Here is a 17,488-nt window from a genome sequence, read left to right as displayed (position 1 = left end):
GAAGCAGGCATATTTTTTGTAAGGAGATTTATTCGTCTTGGTATGCTACTGCTGGTTTAACAGTGACAAGACTCCACATCTTGCCTGCCTGGCTCAAGAGGGTCATAAAAAGGAGCAAGCTAGGTTAGGCCAATGGCCCATTAGTCCAGCAATTCTTTCTCGCAATGGCCAACCAGATGCCTATGGGAAGCTTCCAAACAGGAGCTGTGTGCAATAGCACTCTCCCCACTTGCTGTTCCCAGCAATTGTTCACCACCAATCTAGCAGCAACAAAACAAAGTAACCCAGGTGAAGGAGCTATAACCACTGCCAGTAGGAGAATTGGATGAGTAAGAGTGGCAGTGGTGGTGAAATCTCTTGTGCTAGCCCTGATCTCGGCCTCATGTACCTCATAATGTTGCCTCAGGAGAGTGAGGAAAATTCTCAGGGATGATTCACACCCTGGCCGGCACTTTATTGATCTCCTGCCCTCAGGCAGAAGATATAGAAGCATGATTAGTCGCACCAACAGGGTAAAGAACAGCTTCTATCTGTGAGTTGTTAGGCTGCTGAATGAAAAGATGACAAAAGGGCAACCGACTTTCGGGTTTGGTGGGTGTGCGTCAGTCAACGAGGAGAGAGAGCTGAGGGGGGGGGGTCTCGTGTAATCTCACTGTATACAAGTTGTACAATGACAATAAAGTAATAATAATAATAATAATAATAATAATAATAATAATAATAATAATAATAATTTATTATTTATACCCCGCCCATCTGGCTGGGCCTCCCCAGCCACTCTGGGCGGCTTCCATAAAACCAAAAATACAATAAAACCAAAAATACAATAAGCTTGTCATGAGGATAAAGGGGGACAGAATTGGGGATGGTACCTTAAGCTTCTTGAAAAGGTGGAATATACATACTAGTAAGTAGCTTCATTGGGGCTAAAATTTGTAGACTAGAGTTGTACCTTGGTTCTCGAAAGCCTTGGTACTTGTCCATTTTGGCTCCTGAATGCCGCAAACCCAGAAGGAAGTGTTCCGGTTTGCGAATGTTCTTTGGAAGATGAATGTCTGACACGTCTTCTGATTGAGTGCAGGAAGCTCCTGCAGCCAATCGGAAGCTGTGCCTTGGTTTTCAAACATTTTCAGAAGAACATTTGAGAACCAAGGTACGACTATTGGTATAATTTTACTGCTATTTTAAGTAGCATTGGAATGATTTTACGTTGTGGGATATAGGACACAATAAAATTTAGAAGACAGTAGCTCTGCTTATTTCTCCCTTGTCTCCATGCCCTGTCATAGGTGAGATCTGCAACAAAATGTTGCAGTGTGGGGATGCTCCTGTGTGGAGCTTCAGGCCTTGTTCGAGGATTCTCCAAACCTCACTTTGCCCTCTTCTTCCTTCCACCCTTGGTCAGCATCTACAGTGAGCTATTCTGGGGTTCACCCCCCCCCCCCGCAGTGTCCTCGTCCCCACCCCAGGTGTTTTTTTTTTTTTGCATTTCTGCTCTTAAGTTCCAGAGCTTGCTCCTTACTCCCTCGTGTGTTTCTATATAAGGATCTACATTCTACAATGTCTAAATGGCCCATTAAGTAACTGGTAGCTACAGCTCCTATAAGTAAATAAGCAAGCTTGCTGTCTGGCGTAAGCGCATGCGCAGTTCTCTCAACAGGCTGTCTGCGTTCACAAAGCGAAGACACTTAAGCTCCTTTCCGCATCGCGAGCGCGGTGGGCCACGTGACGAGATGATTCCTGGCGTGATTTCTCCTCATAAGGGAAGGGGCGGGCGTCGCTGACGCGCGGGTTGGTTGCTACGGAACTTCATTCGGGCGGAACTGCAGTGAGAAGGGTTGTGCCTCCCTAGGCTACTTCCGGCGTAAGGCCCAGATACGTGTAAACCTTTCTGCCTCTCGGGGCGAGCTTTTGAGAGGGACCGTTTCCGGCGCAGGAGGAGCTTGGCTGACTGGAAAGCGCGGGGCAGGTGTTTGCCATGGCGGCGGCCGTTATCGTCGCGAGACACCTGAGAGCCTCTTTGTTAGAGACGCGAGTCCTCTGCGGGGCTACAGGAATGGCAGTTGGCTGGCGGCGCCAAGGTCTTTCGGGGCAAGGAGGCGGCGGAAGCGAGGTGCGGCGCGCGCGGACGTGCATCTCTTCTTACTCTCCCCCTGCTTCCTTCTAGCGTGGCTTGAGTTTGTTCCGGGGCGGAGGGCGACAAACCCGGCCCTGCTAGTGGACGTGTGTCAGTGGATGCTTTTTTGTGTGGGAATCTCCCCTCCCCTCTTCCCAGTCCCTTCTTTGCCTCTCTTTTCCCTCTCACATTTGCTTCTGAGAGGGACTGCCTGGGTACGTGTGTGCGCGTTTACTCGGAAGCCGGTCCCGCAGAGTTATATGGAGTAATTAATTACCCCCAGGTAAAATACACAAGAGAGTTGTAGCCTTAGGTTTCCACATTTGCTTGTAGGTAAGCTCATGGCGTTGTGGGTTAAACCACAGAGCCTAGGGCTTGCCGATCAGGAGGTTGGCGGTTCGAAACCCTGCGACGGGGTGAGCTCCCGTTGCTCGGTCCCAGCTCCTGCCAACCTAGCATTTCGAAAGCATGTCAAGGTGCAAGTAGATAAATAGGTACCACTTCGGCGGGAAGGTAAATGGCGTTTCCGTGCGCTGCTCTGGTTCGCCAGAAGTGGCTTAGTCATGCTGGCCACATGACCTGCAAGCTGTATGCCGGCTCCCTCGGCCAATAAAGTGAGATGAGCGCTGCAACCCCAGAGTCAGTCACGACGGGACCTAATGGTCGGGTACATTTACCATTTAAGCTCGTCGAACATATCGGGACTGGTTTCCAAGACAGGAAGATTTGAGTCTGTGCATGTTTACTTGGGAGTAAGACCCGGTTATTGCCCAATGCGGCTTACTCCCAGGTCAGAGTGTACATGGCTGCAGCCTTGGTAGGTAGTGTAAAATAGGGATGAGCAGATTTCAAGCTCGTAGAATCTACTGAATAGATTTCTACTAGAATGCTGCGATCCACCAACTGGAGTGGTGGATTTGTGAGACATATACTGTACTAATTTGGGCATTTAGATTACTCACATGTAAATTCTGTTTTGTTGTTGTTCAGGGAACCTCCATGAAAAAAGAGTGCTCCGAGCTTCAGACCTCTGTCAAATATGTGAAGGGCTGTAAACAAGATCAAAGTGGTCAGGGCTTGGCAGTGGCCCATCCCCTGATTGTTTACACACGCATAATTTGACTGCTTAAATAGGTCTTGTGAATTAAATAATTCTGAGCCCAGGAATTTGTTTCGAGTACCAGAACAAAATAGAGCTCACAGGTTTTTTTGGCCGTCGGTTTTTAGTATTCATGATGAAACTGAATTAGTACTCATGATGAAGCCAATTTTTTGGAATACAAGCTCCTTCATTTGGGTATATTTTCTTATACTTTTTTATATAAACAGACAACACCATGGGCAGGATATACATTTTTGTATAAACAGACAAAATAAATAAAGATTGCATAAGTTTTTGCTTTTGAGATTGCAGTCTTCAAGAATCACCAACACTGAAGTAGGCATAGTGCACAAACTAATCTGAATAAGAGTGCATAGATTCAGCTTATAAAACACAGTATTTGTTTCTAGCTCTTTTTTATCAGCTAATATGCAATATTTAGGTTTTAATTAGAAAAGAAAATTTAACACTTAAACTCATGGCCTGAAGTAGGAACAGAGAAATACCCAGGCTATGTTGGCGTCTTTTTCTCATAGTCTCTTGTTATTTTCTCTTTAGTTCCTCTCAGGAAATAGCACTTTCTAACAATTCTCAATGGCTCATTTTGCACAATACAGACATGCATTTCATTGGGCAAATACATATTTTTAACCTAGCTTTTAATGGAGTTGTACACAAGACTGAAGGTGGCGCTTGGTCCTGGAAGTCCTTTCCAAGTCACAGCTTGGAATCTTAGGGTATTCAAACAGTTGCAGCCATCCTCAGACGTGTGCTCAAACAAGCATAGCATATGAACCAGGCTATATTTCTGATTGTGACAGCTGGGAAATATGGCTCTGGTCTCGCAGACTGCTGCTAGATATACAATCTGGTTTGTTGCTTTGTACTGAAAAACAGTTGGACCCACTTAAATCTGTAGAAAAGTAATTTTGTGGAGCAGCCCCAAATCTTCTCCAAACAGCTTCTTAATGTGTTAGGGGGAAAATGTAACTTGGGAAGCTTTTCTTTCCAGAGCTACATACTAGCTATATTTAATCTCCAGAAGTCTAAGAATGATGTGAATATTTCTTGGACAAATACATTAACAAAGTACATAAAATATGAGGCTGCGTCTTTAGGTTAAGAAGTGACACACAAGAAAAGAAAGGGGGAGAGGTTAGACGTATGAGATCAGTTAGAGGGTAATAGATTGGTTAGAGTAGCATGTATTGGCATACTTTTCTTTGCATATATCTGGTTGTGTGAGCTACAGATATGTATAAAAACATACCTTTGCAAAACTTCATTTTATGCATGTGTTTATTCTTGCTGTGTTACTTGCAAATAACCCCACAAAGGGTACTTCTTTTTTAATGGCAAATGGGAGGCTGGCAGAGGAGGGAGGAACAACTGCATTTCTATACTAAATGTGCAGCAGGAGGAGGAGGCTCTGTCTTGTAGCAGCCCACTTAATTTCTATGGTGTGAGCTGAGAAAGGATGTTTAAATTGTTAGTTAATTGTTAGCACTCCATCTACCCTCTGCTGGCCCACTCATATACAATTCCTCATCATATTTGGCTATCTTAGTGCCTAATATTTATACTTGCCTTTATTTCTAATTCAAAACTGGTGATTTGTTTGTAACATGACACACACAAGTGGTATGGTATCTTGGATAAGAATAGTTTGGCTTCAGATTTAGCTGACAAATTATTTTAGGTCAATACTTCACTTAGGTTGCTCCTGCTGTTTGTTTTCTGTCGGCACGCCTAAAACATCAGACTGGTATTTTTTAAGCAGTGCTAACAAGGACTAGGAGTGGTTCTCATGTCTCTTACTGGGTTGGGTTGTATCTATGTCTAGTGTTTTCAGCATCTAGGTGATATTTTTGGTTTCATGCTTCAGCAAATGTTCAGATTGTCCATTGTATATTGTTCTTCCGAGTCAGAATGTGTTTGTATTCTCATTACCTTCAGTTCTCACCTTATTAACTTTATTTGCTGTTGGCTTCTGTATACATATAAAATGTACACACACTAATATGTTTATTGACCACCATGTGCCAAATAATGGTACAAAATCTTTTGTCAGATAAACCAAGTAGTTTCTAAGGTAGAAGGAATAGTTTCTGTTGTTGCTGATATGTGCTAGCATAGTTATTCTTTTGGTTTTTAAAATTCTGTTTACCCAAATGTTGATGACAGTGTTTGAGAGAGGTTGTGTACTTGTAAAGCAGAAAGGTGCTAATATATGTTTCCACTTGGCTTGTCACTTAAAGCTTGTTACTCAGTTTGTTTGCACTTTTTTATACAGAATGCTTATTTTCATTCATTCTATCAATATTATATTAAGTAATATATGAACATTCAAAGTTTGTCTTCGTATTTACTCCAGCCATATAGACTTAGAGCAGGGTTGGCAAACCTTTGGCCCTCCAAATGTTACATATCTTTTACCCATGCTGGTTGGGGATGATTGGAATTGGAGTGTAACAGCATCTGGAGGGCCTAAGGTTAGCTACCCCTGGCTTAAAGGGAAAAACTATGATGTTATCATAAATCCTCTTTTCTTTTCTTGGTTATGGACCGGATTCTAGGACTCAGTTGAGTTGGCATCCTAACCTCAGAGACAGTTACTTGGCTTTGTGCATTTGCACCACTAGGATAGATTTCTTAGAGGTGTGATAACTTTCCTGTTTTCTAGAGGCTTTATTAGCTGCTAGGATGATGCAAAATGGGATGGTTCAGGACAATGTCTCTTGTATGCCATTTTTTTTGTACCATGAATGTCATGAATGATCGCTGTGAAAGTAAGGAAAATATGAATATCTGGATGTCACATTTTCATTCACTGTTAAGAAAACATAAAAACGGCCTTGTAGGATCAGGCCACTTGCTCGTGTAGCCTAGCATCCTGTTTTCACAGTGACCATGCAGATGCCTGTGAGAAACTCACAAGCAGGACCATAACATAAGAGCTCATTCCTCTACTGCGATTTCCAACAACTGGTATTCAGAAACAGTGGAGACAGAGCATAGCCAACATGCCTATTAGTCATTGATAATCCTTATCCTTATTCTCCATGCATTGTCTAATCAGCATTGAGAGGGGTTTTTTTACAATCAAGTGGTGTATAAATTTTATGAAACAAGCAAGCAAACAATCCTCTTAAAGCTAAGTTGGTGGCCATCACTGTCTCTTGTGGGATCAAATTCCATATTTTAACCCTGTGCTGTGTGAGGAAGTACTTTATGTGTCCTGTATCTTCAAACATTCAGCTTTACTAGATATCAACAAGTTCTTGTGTTCTTAACCATGCTACTTAAAAGTGTTCTAAATTGAAACTCTACACCTGGCAACAGAATTCTGAGGGTAGATTTACATAATTAGCTTTTCTACGATAAGCTGCCCTTTGGCAGTAACTTTATAGCAGCTCCTTATTTATCTGGTCTTGTGGTAATGCTCAGTTTGATCATATCTCAGCTTCATTGAGCCAAGTGATGAACATTCCTTTTGGCGTGCATACAGGCAGGCCATTTTGCTCCTCCCTTTGTGGCAAGAACACGCAAATCAGGAAGTCTTCAATTAACTATAGTTTTGCCCTGTTCTGATCTTTTGAAGTAGCCTACAAGGCTGGGCAGGTGAGCAGTTGCAGAACCTCAGAGAGCTCTGCCTGTGACAGAGGTGGACTGAGACCTTCTGAGCTTTTTTCTTCAGTCCTCTTCTAGGGTCCATTCCCTTCATGAGAACTGCAGTCCTCAGAGCAGGATTAGGGAATATTTGGCCCTTCAGGATGTCCAAGGGTTCTCCACCACTGCCTTAGAGGAACTATGGGTCATACGTAGTGCTGCAGCTCAGCTGGTGCAACAGACTTCAGTGGGTGCAATGCACCTTTCTTTTGTCCCTTCCAGCCTCCTACATACCCCCAAAACCAGCTCTGGGAGGTTGGGGACCCTCCAGAGCATATTTAGGAGCACTTGGCAGGAGAGAGAAGAGGAAACAGAAGTTCCATTACAGTGGTACCTTGGGTTACAGATGCTTCAGGTTACAGACTCGCTAACCCAGAAATAGTACCTCGGGTTAAGAACTTTGCTTTAGGATGAGAACAGAAATCGCGCGGCAGCGGGAGGCCCCATTAGCTAAAGTGGTGCTTCAGGTTAAGAACAGTTTCAGGTTAAGAACAGACCTCCAGAACGAATTAAGTTCTTAACCCAAGGTACCACTGTATAGCAGTGGAGCTTTCTGGTACCTAACTATACAGTGGTACCTCAGGTTAAGTACTTAATTCGTTCCGGAGGTCCATTCTTAACCTGAAACTGATCTTAACCTGAAGCACCACTTTACCTAATGGAGCCTCCTGCTGCCGCTACGCCACCAGAGCCCGATTTCTGTTCTCATCCTGAAGCAAAGTTCCTAACCTGAAGCACTATTTCTGGGTTAGCGGAGTGTGTAACCTGAAGCGTATCTAACCCGAGGTACCACTGTATAGATCTAACCCAAAGTGCCTGCCAATGGGTGCTTCTGCACTCTCTGTCCCATTGGACCTGCGTGGTGGGTTGGGAGGTCTTTTGGTTCTTCGGACCCAGGGAAGAAGGTGCCCATGAGGATTCCATTTCTATCTCCATCAGGCCTAGCTCTGTTAGTTCTGGTCCATGTTGCTCCTGCCCCCCCCCCCCAGTTCTGAATTTAGTGATCCCCTTAACAGCAACATCAGGCTCAGAGTTTGACTACTTAGCTGGTGAATCTGCAGCCTCCAACTTTGTGTCTTGATTGGCACTAGGCTCTGAGGTCATGACAGGTTTCCTGTTTTGCCCATACCAGAGAACTATGGTTAAAAGCTTCGGAACATGCCTGGATAGGAAACCATGATTGGAAGTTGGTTTGATATTCTGGCTTGCTCCCAAGCTGGTTCAAACAAAATAAGAAGTTCTGCTGACACAGAAGTGAAGGGACTGCATGTGCAGCTGAAAGGCTCATTCATATATCAGCCTGTGCTACTTCCTTGATAAGAAGTTTCAGTAGAATCAGTCCCAATCAAGTAAATGTCCTTGGCTGAGGGGTAGCCAATATGGTGCCTTGCAGATATTATGGGCTACAACTCCCACCTGTCTCTGGGTTTTGGATTTTTTGTCAGAACGTTCTCAGAGGGTTAGAGTAGGGTCACACATGTCCACAGCCCTTAGCCTTAACACCGGCTCACCACAGGGTTGTGTGTTGAGTCCCCTGCTCTACACTCTCTATACGTATGACTGTACAGCCATCTATTCCAGCAACAAAATCATCAAGTTTGCTGATGACACTACGGTGGTAGGGCTCATTTCAGGAGGGGATGAGTCCGCCTATCGGGACGAGGTGGAGCGGCTCTGTGTTTGGTGTGGAGAGAACAATCTGGCTCTTAATACGGCTAAGACCAAGGAATTGGTGGTGGATTACAGGAAAAAAAAGGCGGACATTCAGCCCTTGTATATCAACGGGGAACGGGTGGAGAGGGTGGCGGAATTCAGGTTTTTGGGAGTAGCTATCGATCAGGGCATGACTTGGAGCGCACATACCACTGCTCTGGTGAAGAAGGCCCAGCAGAGAATTTATTTCCTCAGACTTTTAAAGAAGAACAATCTGAGTGAGAGACTGCTGGTGTGCTTCTACCGAGGCTCCATAGAGAGCATTCTTACATACTGTATTTGTGCTTGGTTCTCCAGTTGTACAGCTAGGGAGAGGAAGGTGCTCCAGAAGGTCATAACCACAGCCCAAAGGATTATTGGTCATCCTCTCCCATCTTTGGAAGAACTGTACGGTTCCCGTTGTCTTAGGAAAGCAAATAACATCCTGCAGGATTCATCTCACCCGGGACACGGTCTGTTTGCACTACTGCCTTCTGGCAGGAGATATAGAAACATCAAGTCAAAGACAAATAGACTGAAAAACAGTTTCTATCCAAGAGCTGTGGCCTTTTTGAATGCTGTAACTCGATAGTGTGACCTGGGAGTTTGATGGGTGTGGTGTGGGTGTGGCTGGAATGTGGTTTGTTTGGTTGTTGTTGTTGTTTTGCTTTTGATGTTTTAAGGGATGGCATCCAATTTCGTTGCACTTTGTACAATGTTGCACTTGTGTAATGACAATAAAGAATCTATTCTATTCTATTCTATTCTATTCTAGAATCAGTCCCAATCAAGTAAATGTCCTTGGCTGAGGGGTAGCCAATATGGTGCCTTGCAGATATTATGGGCTACAACTCCCATCAGCCCCAGCTAGAGTGATCAGTGGTCAGGGATGATAAGAGTTAATAGTTCACAACATCTAGAAGGCACCTTGGTGGTTATCCCAGCTTATCATTACAGCAGTTGATAGGACGTGCTAGTTTTGACAGCACGAATCACTCATTTGGTGTAAGAGTGGAATTACTCAATCCCAGTCTTTTCTCCACATAGCAGGTTTTAAAAAATAGCTTCAGTAGTTTTTTGACTGCATATAGGTGGATCATTGAATGTAGGCTATTACTGCCTATTGTTGTCTCTAGATTGGGAATCAAATGATCTAAAACAAAAGTATGCTTATTTAGTGTTTTGTTGAATGAGCTGGTGCACCAAATGTGTAACTTAAAGAAAAATTATTATTTTTTTATCTAGGTTCCTTCCAGGAAGGCGGAATCCTTTGCATCCATGTTGAGGCGCTCTCCTTTAATTCAGATGGGACCTTGCAAAGACAAAATTGCCATTGGAGAAATTTTCCACATCACAGAAGATGATCTGTATATAGATTTTGGTGGCAAATTTCATTGTGTATGCAAGCGACCAGAAGTAGATGGCGAGTAAGTAAAACATTCATGATGGAAGTTTAGGGAAGCTTTTAATGTTTTAACAGACCATTGTATTTTAATATTTTGTTGGAAGCTGCCCAGAGTGGCTGGGGAAACCCAGCCAGATGGGTGGGGTATAAAAAATAAATTATTATTATATAATATGTGTGATAAAAGTTGAATATTCATGTATTTCAGACAAGTTCACCCTCAGATATTGAAACTTCACAATCTCATAATTGGTTTAGACGTTACCTTAAAAGTCTGTTTTTTCTATTCTCTCCAGCTGCTAAGGGAAGTGACCATAAAAGATACTTTGCATTTAATGTCATAGACAGGCTTCCATGACAGTATAGGAACCCGTTCACCCCTCTGCCTCTTAATGAGGCAGTACAGGTGTATAATTTTTCGCCTGCTTGTCCTGGCTCCAGAAGAAGGGAAGGAGCTAAAACAGGCAGCTATGGCTAAATATTGCTTCCAGTACTTTTAAAATCTGTTCATAGTGTTGCTGGCAATGAACTCCTGCTGCTGTCACACGTGCTCCTGCATTCTGGCAGGAATTGCATGAGACATCAGATGGGCCTCAGGAGACAGAATGGGTGAAGGAATAGGGTAGAGTAGAAAGCAAACTGAGTAAAACAAGTCTTAACAGAAGAGAGAAAAATTATTTTGGAGAGAGGCCCTTCACACAGATCTCTATGCTGTTCATGGGAAGTTAGGGTTTGAGATGGTTCTGGGAAGTGGGGTATGGGGAGCAGAAGGGAAATGAGAGCTGACTGAATTGAAATAACTAGACAAATGTGGCTCTGGGTCTCTGGTTTTAGATAATTTTGCCATGCAACAGTGGGGTCAGATAAGATTAAAATACAGTGGTACCTCGGGTAAAGTACTTAATTTGTTCCGGAGGTCCGTTCTTAACCTGAAACTGTTCTTAACCTGAAGACCACTTTAGCTAATGGGGCCTCCTGCTGCCGCCGCGCCGCCGGAGCATGATTTCTGTTCTCATCCTGAAGCAAAATTCTTAACCCGAGGTACTATTTCTGGGTTAGCAGAGTCTGTAACCTGAAGCATATGTAACCTGAAGCGTATGTAATTCGAGGTACTACTGTATACATACCAGCTATTTCCCAACACTCCGTCACATTCAAAGAGAAAGAGTTACACTTTGAATTCTCATTCCAATGGGTACTGGGTCTATTTCCTTTGCTTTGTCTGCCAGCTGTCCACATGGCTTTAAGAGTGGGTACACAGTCCATTTCAAAGGATCTGCAGTAATTGCTACAGTCAACTGGAGTAAAGCAGAATTGACTCTCAGTCTACACGACCCCACATTGATGGATGAAAGGATGGGAAGCTGGGAGAAGAGTTTCTTATCTTTCTGTCCATCATTGAAGTTGCTGTTGCTGTTGGAGGTAGGGAAGGAGAGACTGGGAGTGGTAGGCAGGGTTGGTTTGTGAGGTCAGGAAATGAGAAAATGGGAGGGAGAAGGATTGAAACACTTTCCCCACCCCATGTCCCCTAACATGCCTGTGAAACTTTATAATTCTTTAGCTAGTTTACAAGTAATAACCAGTGACTTAAGTGAAATACTTTAAGTTAAATAAATTTGGTTAAAATTCTGTGCAAAAGGTAAGCAATTTAAATGAAAACTTGTTTCAAAAATAAAGTCTGTAAACCAGGATTGTAAACTATAACAAAAAGGTTTTGTTGTAACTTGTTCCTTTCCTCACTAGATGGAATTCCTAAGCTTTGTAAAATATGTTAAATAGATGTGCTGACTTACACCCTTGCAAGCTCTTCTCTTTTTAACAATGAATAACCAAAGCTATCTGATTATTAACAGTTTCTTTTTGTGTGTGTTCATTTTTCCTTAACTTCCTCCTCAAAAGAAAAGGTGGTGTGAGTTTCAGTGACTTGAGATGGTTGCTGGCAAATAAAGTATGTAATACTTAGGCTTCTAGCCACAAAGTACTGAAATCCCAGAAAGAAATCTTTGACAAGATGGTTTTCCTTGTCCTGTTTCTGTATCATAGAAGTGTATGTGTTTTTAAGAGAATAGCTGCTATTTTATATTTAAAGAAGTTTAAATTTAAAGAGGGTAGTATTTTAGAACTGCTGTTACACATTCACCATAGCTCTTGTCTAAACAATGCATGTGGTGCCAGTATGTCTACTGTCAAGCAATAGACAGCTTTTATTTTTTTTACAGCACTCACACATAGTAGCTGTGTGATTGCAGGCTGAATCTATGCATTCTTCCAGCAAATAACTCCCCAACTTTATTTATAGTAGTATATACTTTGGAAATTATAACTCTTTATCTACTGTGGACATCATATTATTCGCTTAGTTGCCTTACAGTGTACTTTTTGTTTTGCCACCCACTTTGTTGTTCTGAAGAAGTTATTTTCAGCCGCAAATTGAGGTGCTGCTTTCTGTGGCTCGGTATTCCACAAAAACACTGTTGCCCAAATTGCTGAGACCATGAATCTGTACCCATTTTTGGAGTACGTCTTTGTTTAGCGCTGTAGACAATTAAGCATTAGCTAGCAGAATTTACATCTTGGAGCCAGTGTGCAAGTCATTGCAAAACACAATCCATCATAATAGTCATTGTACTTGAGGGTCTACTCAGTTTTTTTCTAAATGAACTCATATCCTTTGCTTGCACATGTAAATGGGTTAACATAAGGATCACCAAAGCCACATGCAGTGTTGAACTGCTGGTGCTGCTGCTTGCGTGAGTGTTGGGAGGACCGCTCCCTTTCTGCCAACTCCATCTGGCCTAAGGGGCGGGGCCTGCACTCATCGCCACAGCATAAGAGGCCTGAGAGAGGCCTCCGGGACAAGACTGCTGGTGCTGCTGCTTCCGTGAGTGTTGGGAGGACCGCTCCCTTTCTGCCAACTCCATCTGGCCTAGGGGGCGGGGCCTGCACTCATCGCCACAGCATAAGAGGCCTGGGAGAGGCCTCCGGGACAAGACTGCTGGTGCTGCTGCTTGCGTGAGTGTTGGGAGGACCGCTCCCTTTCTGCCAACTCCATCTGGCCTAAGGGGCGGGGCCTGCACTCATCGCCACAGCATAAGAGGCCTGGGAGAGGCCTCCGGGACAAGACTGCTGGTGCTGCTGCTTGCGTGAGTGTTGGGAGGACCGCTCCCTTTCTGCCAACTCCATCCGGCCTAGGGGGCGGGGCCTGCACTCATCGCCACAGCATAAGAGGCCTGGGAGAGGCCTCCGGGACAAGACTGCTGGTGCTGCTGCTTGCGTGAGTGTTGGGAGGACCGCTCCCTTTCTGCCAACTCCATCTGGCCTAAGGGGCGGGGCCTGCACTCATCGCCACAGCATAAGAGGCCTGAGAGAGGCCTCCGGGACAAGACTGCTGGTGCTGCTGCTTGCGTGAGTGTTGGGAGGACCGCTCCCTTTCTGCCAACTCCATCCGGCCTAGGGGGCGGGGCCTGCACTCATCGCCACAGCATAAGAGGCCTGGGAGAGGCCTCCGGGACACGACTGCTGTTGCTGCCTTGTGAGTGCCGGGAAGACCGCTCCCTCTCCTGCCAACTCCATCCGGCCTAGGGGGCAGGGCCTGCACTACCATCACGGTTTAGAGGACAGAGCAGCTACCGGCAGCAATGGACAAAATAGTTTTAAATGTTTTAATTGCTTTAATTTGCAGCACCTTAAATGGGGGTTGTTGTTTTTTATAATATTATATTATTTCATTATCTGCTGCAAATGTTAAAGATGTTTTTATATATTTTAAGGTGTTTTAAAGGTGCTTTTATTGTTTACTTTGTTGTACCACCGTGAATGGTGGTTTTTATTTATGTATTTTTGTTTGTTCCATTTTGTTTTTTTTTTGTTTTTTTTGGGGGGGTTGGACACTGAGTGGGGCGGGGATTGGTTTTGTTTGGGTATAATTGTTTTGGTTGTTTTGTTTTCTATTTGTAAATGGAGGTTAGTATGAGGCTTGGGATTGCGACCGTGGAGGGGCGAGGGAGGTATGGCGGTGGGGGCAGATGTTACAGGCGAAGGGGATCGAGATATGGATATGCTCGTACCCCTTCCAATCTGCGCCCCATCCCGAGAGACGAGGGTAGGGTGAGCAAGGATTACTCACCTCCGTCACTGGTGTTGTGCAATGCCAGGTCTATAGGCAACAAAACTGCTACCCTGCGAGATTTCTTTATCTCGCAGGGAGTTGACCTGGCTTGTGTGACGGAGACCTGGGTGCGCGAAGGGGTAACTGTTACCTTACGAGAGATGGCGCCCCCAGGTTTCTCCGTCCTCCACCAGTCACGGACTGTGGGCCGGGGGGGAGGGGTGGCAGTATTAATCCGGGAAGATTGTTCTTTCAGGGCTCTACCATCGCCATCGATCCCCGGCATTGAATGTGTTGGCCTAGTGTGGGGCTCCGAGGAGAGCTTGGCTGTCTGGCTGGTGTACCGGCCACCTAGCGCACCAGCAGCCACCCTGTCAGGCCTGCTGGAGGCGGTGGCCGGCTGGGCCTTGGAGTTCCCTAACCTATTGGTATTGGGAGACTTCAACTTCCACGCTGATGCCACTCCCTCCTCACAGGCTCTGGACCTGGTGTCTTCCATGGCGACACTAGGGCTCTCCCAGTTTGTATCGGGCCCCACACATCAAGCAGGCCACACGCTGGATTTGATCTTTGGCGCCGGTATAGATGTGATCATGTCTCCTTCGATGAAGGTGCCATGGTCTGATCACTACGCTCTGAAAGCCAGGATTGACTTTCCACCCCCACCCTGCTTAGGTGGCGAGCCGATTTGGGCTCGCCCGCGGAGGCTGATGGACCCGGATAGATTCCGTCAAGCCTTGCGGGACCATGCTCCCCCTGGCGACTCATTGACTGAGCTTGTTGAGGGCTGGAATACCCAGCTCCTGGCAGCCATCGATGAGATCGCACCTAAGCGCCCTCTGCGACCCCGCAGAAACCGGGCTCCCTGGTTTACCGAGGAGCTTCGGAAAATGAAGCGGGACCTCAGACGGCTAGAGCGAGTATGGCGGGGTGCCCGTGACGGAGCCTCAAGAACATCTTATAGGGTTTTTATGAAAACCTATGAGATGGCAGTGAAGGCTGCTAAGAAGTCTTACTTCTCGGCCTCCATTGCATCCGCTAGCTCTCGCCCGGCGCAATTATTTAGTATAATTCGGTCTTTAACGTCCCTTGAAGGACAGCCAAATTTAAATAACAATCTGACACACAGCTGTGAGGCATTTGCGAGCTTTTTTGCGGAGAAGGTCCTGTTGCTCCGCCATGACCTCCCTGCCAATTTGGATACAATAAAGGAACTGGAGGCCCCTCGACTGTCCTCGGGTCCAGTATTGGACCACTTTGACCGGATATCTCCAGCCGATGTGGACAGATTCCTCCAAGCTGGAAAGCCCACCACCTGTCCTCTGGACCCGTGCCCGTCATGGCTGATTAGAGCGTGTCCAGACGAGGTGCGGGGCCCCCTGGGGGATATCATCAATTTGTCCCTTGGCACCGGGATATTCCCAGGGGAACTGAAGGAGGCGGTGGTGCGTCCGCTCTTAAAGAAAACATCATTAGATCCCTCAGATCTATCCAATTACCGCCCGGTCTCGAATCTTCCATTCCTGGGTAAGGTGATTGAGAGAGCGGTTGCTGAACAGCTTGGTAGGTTTCTGGATGAAACATCTGCTCTGGACCCATTCCAGTCCGGCTTCCGCGCTGGTCATGGGACCGAGACGGCTCTGGTCGCCCTAACAGATGATCTCCGCAGACAGCTGGATCGAGGCGGGTCGGGGCTGCTGATTCTTCTAGATCTGTCAGCAGCCTTTGACATGGTCGATCACGAACTCCTGGACCACCGCCTTGCCGACGTGGGGATCCAGGGCACAGTCCTTCAATGGCTGCGCTCGTTTCTCTCTGGTCGGGGACAGAGGGTGGCGCTTGGGGGGGAATTGTCATCACGCCACTCCTTGGTGTGTGGAGTACCTCAGGGTGCAATTCTCTCCCCGATGCTTTTTAACATCTTTATGCGCCCCCTCGCCCAGCTTGTCCGGAGTTTTGGGCTGGGTTGCCATCAGTATGCTGATGACACCCAACTCTATCTGTTGATGGATGGCCATCCTGACTCGGCCCCAGACACACTGACCAGATGTCTGGAAGCTGTGGCTGGATGGTTACGTGGGAGCCGGTTGAAGTTAAATCCTTCGAAGACAGAGGTCCTCTGGCTGGGGCGGGACGATATGGGATCGAGGGGGCAACTCCCATCTCTTGCGGGGGTGCAATTAGTGCCAGCACCGTCCGTTAAGAGTTTGGGTGTAATCTTCGATACCTCCCTCTCTATGGAGTCGCAGATTACAGCTATAACAAAGGCGGCATTTTTTCATCTCCGCCAAGCTAAGCAGTTGGCCCCTTATCTCTCTCGTCCTGACCTAGCCACTGTGATCCATGCGACGGTCACCTCCAGACTGGATTATTGTAACTCGCTCTACGTGGGGCTGCCCTTGAGACTGACCCAGAAACTCCAGCGGGTGCAGAATGCCGCGGCGAGACTCCTTATGGGGTCTTCGCTGCGAGAGCACATTCATCCGGTATTATACCAGCTGCACTGGCTCCCGGTGGAGTACAGGATCAGGTTTAAGGTGCTGGTTTTAACCTTTAAAGCCCTATACGGCCTAGGACCCTCGTACCTACGGGACCGCCTCTCCTGGTATGCCCCACAGAGAAACCTACGGTCTGCAAATAATAACATCCTCAAGGTCCCAGGCCTCAGAGAGGTTAGGCTGGCCTCAACTAGAGCCAGGGCCTTCTCGGCTGCAGCTCCAAACTGGTGGAATGCTCTGTCAAAAGAGACTAGGGCCCTGCGGGACCTGACATCTTTCCGCAGGGCCTGCAAGACAGAGTTGTTCCGCCAGGCCTTTGGTCAGGGCGCAGCCTGACTCCCTCCTCTGGCAACCTGCACATAATTCTACTTAATTGGTTGCCATCAATTTGATTTAATTAATTTTTATAATGAAATATTTTTAGATTGTGTGATTATTTGATTGATTATTTTATTGTTGTTAGCCGCCCTGAGCCCGGCTTTGGCTGGGGAGGGCGGGATATAAATAAAATTTATTATTATTATTATTATTAAATGTTACCGGTTCATGGCGGCTCAATAACTTTGGCGACTCCCTAAAATATTTCATTTCAGGAGACCTTTGGCATCCCAGCTGGGGCAGTGGCTAGGAATATATCTCTTCCCTTGTGCCACCTTTTTCCTATTGCCTCTAGAGACTGTACAGGCTGGGACAAAGGTGGTGCTTCCATCAGTGGTGAATAGAACTTCCTGGTTTCCTGCCCTTGCCAGGTCGAGGACATCTGAGCAGAAAGACTGGGATAGGGTCACCAGATTTATGTAGCCATTTCTCTCTCCCCCCCCCCCCCGGCTTCACACCTTCTCCCCTATAGAAAATAAAGGGAAAGAGAGATTATGGCGGTATGGATAGAAATAAGGAA

General features: G+C 46.0%; 1 protein-coding gene across 1 annotated transcript in view; it reads left to right on the top strand.

Annotated features, from left to right (window-relative positions):
- The first annotated feature begins 1,821 nt into the window (after positions 1–1,821).
- Positions 1,822–17,488, top strand: part of MRPS28 (mitochondrial ribosomal protein S28) — a 41,696-nt gene continuing 26,029 nt past the window's right edge. The window contains exons 1-2 of the mRNA XM_081205278.1: positions 1,822–2,113; positions 9,825–10,006. Coding sequence (XP_081061404.1) covers positions 1,979–2,113; positions 9,825–10,006 — 317 coding nt within the window. The 5' untranslated portion in view covers positions 1,822–1,978. The remainder of the gene's footprint in view (positions 2,114–9,824; positions 10,007–17,488) is intronic.

Source organism: Podarcis bocagei, assembly GCF_964188305.1.
Source record: "Podarcis bocagei genome assembly, chromosome: 8".
NCBI classification, from domain to species: Eukaryota; Metazoa; Chordata; class Lepidosauria; order Squamata; family Lacertidae; genus Podarcis; species Podarcis bocagei.
The sequence above is the reverse complement of the archived record's forward strand: the minus strand, read 5'-3'. Positions and strand labels throughout refer to the sequence as shown.